Below are 6,803 nucleotides of genomic sequence, written 5' to 3' on the forward strand. Positions count from 1 at the left end.
CGGCTGCACAGGAAGACGGTGGCTGGGAGGGGCCCAGAACAGAGAGGGATGCAGATGCCGAAGATGGAGGATGGGTCTTTCCTGACAACAGTGGGAGCTAAGAGTCAAGATGCTGCTGCTCGTGGCCGCGGGGTCCTCAGGAGACAGCGGCTTGGGTATCCCAGTGACGCCCAGGTGGTCAGAGCCCGGGGGCCGGCTCTGGCGGCACCAGGCTTGGGTCACCTGGGGCCTCATGGAACCCAGCCGGTTTCCCCCTCCGGAGAGGACAGTGCCAGCCTCCCGACTGTGGCGAGGATTCAGGAACGAGGCCTATCCTGTGCTGGTGGAAATGGGCCAGTCACCCTCAGGGGGGACAAGGGGGCGGGGGCAGCGGGGCCAGGACCGCCGAGACAGAGACCAGCCCAGCATGGGCAGGGGCAGCCGGAGAGCTGGAGGCTGGCACCCGCTGCCCTTGCCCACTGTGGGGGTGTGGACCAGTGGGCCCCGGAGTCGACCTGGAGAAGGTATACACCGCCCCAGGATGGGGTGGTTCTGGGTGCAGTCCCGTGACCTGCAGCAGAAAGCCCCAAGGGAAGGGGCCGAGGGCCTGGCAGGTCCTTCCATCTGGAGTCAGGGTCCCCACCCTGGGCAGCCTGGGCTCTCCTGCCCAGCTGGGATGGGCTCCTCTCCCGGTTAGCACCATACCCCTGGCTCCCGGCCCAAGGCCACACTGGGAGCTTGCTACCGTGTTCCTTTGCCATATCTGTGTTTAACGCCTATGTCTGCCCTAGTCCAGGGGGTTGAGAAGAATCGGACGTGACTTAGCATGACTGAGCGCGCACACATGCTGACCGTAGACCGTGAACTGCACCAGGACGCCCGCCACCCCGGCTGGCTGGCCTCGTCTTCTCCAGCCACGTGTTCACCGGGCCCAGACTCGGTCCTGGGCGCTGTTTCAGATGCTGAGAAGACTTTGGAGAGTGGGCAGAAAACACACTGATGACCCACAAATAAGAGAAGCAGGCTGGAAAGCTGGGGCGACTGCAGCCACAGAGATCAGAAGCCTAAAGCCACTGGTGGCCTCTCAGGATGCAGCCCGGGACCCTCAGCAAGGTCGAGCGCTCCAAGCAGCTCAGGGCGTGGGTGGCAGAGGGCAGATGAGCAAAAGCAGCCCAAGACCCCAGACCCCATGGCCACCCAGCCCAGCGGCCACAGACACGGAGCACGGGGCTGCAGGTGTGGGGCGGAGCCAGACACAAGGGCCACGGGACCCCTCTCCAGATCGGGGAACCAGGGCAGTGGGGCAGTGGGGCCCCTGATAGACAGAAGGCTGTCTAACCCAGAGGTTCTCAAACTTAACAGCAGCATACCTTTTTTTTTCCTTTGGCCACACCACAAGGCTTGTGGGATTTTAGTTCCCCTGACCCGGGATTGAACCTGTGCCCCATGATGTGGAAGTACAGGGTCTGAACTGCTGGACCACAGGGAAAGTGAAGTAACAGTTGTGTCCGACTCTTTGCCACCCCATGGACTACAGCCACCAGGCTCCTCTGTCCATGGGATTCTCCAGGCAAGAAGACTGGAGTGGGTTGCCATTCCCTTCTCCAGAGGATCTTCCCAACCCAGGGATCGAACCTTGATCTCCTTCACTACAGGCAGATTCTTTATCGGTTGAGCCACAGGGGGAAGTCCTTACAGCCTGACAAATGATGTGACTGTCTGGTCAGCTCCAGCACGTCCTTCCCACCCCACAGTATTTGCCAGGACCCCCGAGGCGCGAGGGAGCTGCCTTTGAAAACTGCCTGTATGATCCATCCCTTTTGTGTTTTAGGCGAGAAAGCTGAGACCCAAGGAAAGCAGTCAGGCTCCCGAGTTCAGAGCCTGCAGGGGTGTCTGCAGGTCGCTGGACGATCACTGTGCGGCTTGAATAGCGGGAGACGGATGAGCCCCCTGCTTGCTCAGCCACTCCATCATGTTCCTCTGATGCCCCTCAGGTGGCACCAGCACGGGCAGTGGTAGCATGGTGCCGTGGGGCTCCCAGGGGCTCGAGCCGGGGTCCTGCTCCTTGGCAGCAGCCTGCCCTCCTCCCCTGACTGTTGACTACCCTCCTGGGGGCTGTGACAGATCGGCCAGGCTGCGGAGCCCCTCCCAAAGCCCTGAGCTGACTGTCTGGCTTTGCCCCAGCTGCCCATGTACCCAGGCAAGCTGCCTGCTTCCGCTGAGCCTCGGGACCTAAGCCTCTGTCCAACAGAGCTGTGCCTGGGGGTCCCATGAAGGCATGTGCCCTGTGGCTCCACGACCACCAGGACCATCCCGCTGTCTCACCTCTCCCATCCCCCTCATCCACCTCTCCTCTCACAGAGGACCCCTGGAGCCAAAATTCCCTGTGTTCTTAGTACTCGCCACTGCCCAGTGGCATCTCCCATGGTACATTAGCGTTCACAGGAACACAGGATAAAAAACTAGAGTATCAGGAATTCCCTGGAGGTCCAGTGGTTGAGATTTCAGGCTTTCACTGCTGACAGCCTGGGCTTGATCCCTGGTTGGGGGACTAAGATCCCACAAGCCTCACTGCACAGCCCAGAAAACAAAAAACAAGCACACACCAGGAGAAAAGAGAAAGAAAACATGAGTGCAGCAAAAAGGGTGGAGGCTTCTCTGAGCCTCAGTTTGCCCACCTGCAAGATGGGGCCAAGGTTGTCTGCGCATCTACCTGGGAAAAGCCTTGTGAGTGAGAGGGCTGCCTGTCTATCTGTCCTGCACCAGGAGCAACACAGGAAGGTTGATCACGGAAGAGAGGCTGGTGGGGGGAAGGGGAAATTCACTTTGAGGGTCCTGTAAGGGGCTCGTGGCTAGACAGCCCTTCTACAAGCAGCAGAGCCTGAGCTGTAAAGGCCCCGGTGCCGCCCAGTGCCACACCCTGAGGAGCAGCGGGGTCAGTAATGGGGTCACGACATTAAAGACTGGATGCAAACGGGTAGGACCAGAGGTCCAGCTGAGTCCCCCAGGAGTCACGTGGTGCCAGGGCAAGCAGGGCAGGGAAGAGCCAGATGTAAGCAAGGTTCCTGAGCTTCCAGCCACACAGATGGCCGGGCTAGAAGCAGCCAAGTGCGTGTGTGTGCCTGCGTATGTATGTGTGCATGTGTGTGTGTGTGCGTGTGGGTGTATGCATATGCCTGTGTGTGTGTGCATGTGGGTGGGTGTGGGAGTGTGTGCCTGCATGTGTATGTGTGTGCATGCATGTGTACATGTGCCTGCGTGTACATGTGTGCCTGCTTGTGTGTGCCTACATGTACGTGTGTGCATACATGGACATCTGTGTGCCTGAATGTATGTGTGTGCCTGCGTGTGTGCATGCGCACGTGCGTGAGTGTACATGTGTATGCCTCAGTGTACATGTGTGACTGTGTGCATGCGTATATGTGTATGCCTGCGTGTGTGCATGCGTGTGTCTCCGTGTGTGTGTGCATGCAGGTGTGTGCATGTGTGTGCCTGCATGTGCGTGTGTGTGTGTTCCACAGCTTAGGATTCCACCAGCACCACTGTAGTGGCCTGAGCCTTACCCCAGGCCCAGCCTGCGGCCCCTGCCCAGGGCCCCAGCCGGCAGCCTGGAGCCTGGGGTCCTCCTTGCTGCCAGGTGGTACCTGAATGGAGGATACAGGTGGCCCGGGGAAGCCATGCCCTTTGTCCCCTGCCTGCCTGGCCCCGGGTCCCTGTCCCTCCTTTCTGCAGAGGGACTTCCACTTACCCCTCCTCTCAGCCCACTCTGGGCAGGGACACATGTACCAGATACGTTCCTGCTCCAAAAAGAGAGGCACTGGGTGGTATGATCAGAGCTGCAGGGTCCCGGGTTGCCCAAGCCCAGCCTGGAGAGTCAGGGAGGGCTTCCTGGAGGAGGAACCGCTCAGCAGAGGCCAAAGGATTAGATAAGGTTAGTAGCGAGTGGACAAAACTGGGGGTTGTGTGGGGCCCACTAACCAGCCTCCTGCCTTGAGCAGAACTCTGAACCCAAAGGGACTGAGACCACTCATATATCGAATGCCTGGTTTAAATAACCCTCGTGGACCAGTGCTTAGGACTTGGAGCTCTCACTGCCAAAGGCGCGGGTTCAATCCCTGGTGGGGAAACTAAGATTCCATGAGCTGCATGGGGTGGCCAAAAAGACAGACAAGAAGCAGAAACAGAAAACAACATATGGCAAGCATCAGCTCCGAGCACAGCACATGTCATTTCTGTGTTGTCCCCAACATGCTGCAGCCCGGAGGCCTCTGAGCCAGGCCACCTCTTCAGACTCCGGGAAGAAGCCTGTGAAAGTCCAGGCCAAGCCCTAGATGGGGAGACTGGAGCGTACACAGACCTTGGTGCGCCTCCCACTACACACCCAGCCCAGAGTCCTGGGCCGGTGCGCCTCCCACTGCACACCCAGCCCAGGGTCCTGGGCCGACAGGGTCCCAACCCTGCGAGGCTGATGCTGCAGTACAGGAAGAGAACCAGCCATGGTCGCTCAGGCAAGAAGTGGCAGAGCCTGGATGGACGCCCAGGTCTCTGAGGCATCTGCCCACCTGCCACAAGGCATCTGCCCACCTGCTTGCCACGAGGCATCTGGGTGAGCCCCAGGAAGCTCAGAAGGCCCCTGGGCTGGCTCCACCCTGGCACCCTGCCAGCCTCAGCAAATACTTGCCTCGCAGGCCTGTTTCCTGATCTAGGACTAAAATGAGTGAACTTCCAGGGAGCTTGCTCTGGGCACTGTGTAGTCTCACTTCCTTGAAACCTTACCAACAGAGGGAATGAGTGCTCAGAGAGGTCAAGGAACTCTGAGAGGTCACACAGCATGGCGGTGAGAACACGGAAGCAGGTCAAAAGCTGAAGGGACGTTTGACCCCAAAGGCCCACGGCCCTAAGCATCTGACGCACTGCCCCACGGAGAGCCGTGAGAGGTCTCCGGCAGTGCTGCCTCCAGGGCGGCGGTGTGGGGAGCAGAAGGGCCCACAAGGGCCTTTAGTTTTTCTTTTCGGAAAAGCTGGGCACTCCTGAGCCAGACCCAAGGGCAGGCCCAGTCCTCATGGTAGCTGCACTCTTCAAATCCTCCCCTGCCCCTCCACCGCCTCCGGGTTCCACTTGAGTCTCTCCTTCTGTGGATGTGAAACGTGAGCCTCCCGGAGAGGAAGCCCGGGGAGGAGTCCTGCGAAGGGGTCCTCCTAGCTGCAACCTTGAGGTCAGTCAGATGGCATCAGAGTGCCCGTGGAAACTGGAGGCAGAATTTTGCAGGTTTGAATCCCTACTCAGTTACTTCTCTGGGCTTCCCCGATGGCTCAGATGGTAAAGAACCCGCCTGCAATGCAGGAGGCCTGAGTTCCATCCCTGGGTTGGGAAGATCCCCTGGAAAAGGGAAAGGCTACCCACTCTAGTATTCTTGCCTGGAGAATCCCATGGACAGAGCCGGGCTACAATCCGTGGGTTCACAAAGAGTCAGACACAAGTAGGTGACTAACACTTTCATTTTCAGTTACTTCTGGGCCTTGTGACTGTCAGGAGGTCCCTCTCTCACAGAGCGGTCTCCAGGGTGGTTGTGACAATCACAGTTCAGGGCTCTGGTCCTCGAAGGAACCCTTCTGCCCTGTCTCAGCTGCCACCGTGCCCAGGCCACGGGCTAGAGGCTTCTCTGTAAAATGGGCTTAGGAGGTTTAAACAGATAATGCACACAGTCCTGGGAGGAGTCCTTGGAAGGGTAGGAGCAGCGGGGCTGCAGGAGCCAGACACACCCTCCCCTAGGTGAGCCCAGGGCACACCCCCAAGTTCAAGCATATCCTGTTGTGATTTCCAGTCCCCGTGTGTGTATGTGTGTGTGTGTGTGTGCACGTGCGTGCTAAATCACTTCAGTTGTGTCCAGCTCTCTGTGACCCTATGGACTGTAGCCCACCAGGCTCCTCTGTCCATGGGATTCTCTAGGCAAGAATACTGGAGTGGGTTGCCATGCCCTCCTACAGTGGATCTTCCCAACCCAGGGATTGAACCTGCGTCTCTTGCATCTCCTGCATTGGCAGCTGGGTTCTTTACCACCAGAGCCACCTGGGAAGCCCTTTCAGTACCCACACCACCCAAATCCTTGGCAGGGCCAAGCAGGGTGGGCTCACACCCACTGGTGATTTTCAGGACCGTAGCAAGCCCCTTTTCTCCAGGCCCAGACAAGCTGCTCTCGATTCACCAAGGTTCCTTGGCCTCAAAGGTATCATCCAGGAAGAGGGTCGTAAGGCACGTGCTGCCAGGGCCAGGCAGAGGCCTGGGGCCAGACAGACAGACCCCTGGGCTTCTCCGGATGGACACGGGCGGCGTTCAGCCCCGGGGGTCTGGAGCTCAGCGCGGCATAGGCAGCGGAGAGAGGAGCGCGGGCCCGTGCGCCCACCGCAGGAGGTGGGAGAGCGCACCCAGTGACGGAAGGGGCGCGCGAGGACCGTCGGGCACCGGAAGGGGCGCGCGGGGCGGTTGGCCGCAGCCCGGGGCGGCGGCGGCCGTTGGCGAGAGGCTGCCCGGGCCAGACGAGGTCCGGTGTCTGGCCCGGCCGCGGCCACCATGAGCAAGGACTCGCCCAGCCCTGCGGACGGCGGCCGCGCAGCCTCCCAGAAGCCGGCGACTCCGGGCCCGGCGGCGGCGGCGCTGGAGGAACAGCGGCGGGAGCTGGAGAAGCTGCGGGCGGAGCTGGAGGCGGAGCGGGCGCGCGGACGGGCGGAGCGGCGGCGCTTCTCGGCCGGGGCGCGGCAGCTGCGAGAGGAGGCGGAGCGAGAGCGGCAGCAGCTGGCGGACCACCTGCGCTCCCAGTGGGAGGC

At 60.4% G+C, this 6,803-nt stretch overlaps 1 protein-coding gene across 1 annotated transcript in view; it reads left to right on the forward strand.

The window, feature by feature from the left end:
• LOC105000272 (RIMS-binding protein 3A-like) overlaps positions 1-6,803 on the forward strand; it is a gene marked incomplete at both ends in the record, with an annotated part of 17,916 nt that overhangs the window by 3,538 nt on the left and 7,575 nt on the right. Inside the window, 4 exon segments of the mRNA XM_010856049.1 lie at positions 1,734-1,878; positions 2,164-2,179; positions 4,365-4,520; positions 6,473-6,801. Of these exon segments, the coding sequence (XP_010854351.1) occupies positions 1,734-1,878; positions 2,164-2,179; positions 4,365-4,520; positions 6,473-6,801 (646 nt within the window).

Source organism: Bison bison, unplaced genomic scaffold, assembly GCF_000754665.1.
Source record: "Bison bison bison isolate TAMUID 2011002044 unplaced genomic scaffold, Bison_UMD1.0 scf7180017854230, whole genome shotgun sequence".
Lineage (NCBI taxonomy): Eukaryota > Metazoa > Chordata > Mammalia > Artiodactyla > Bovidae > Bison > Bison bison.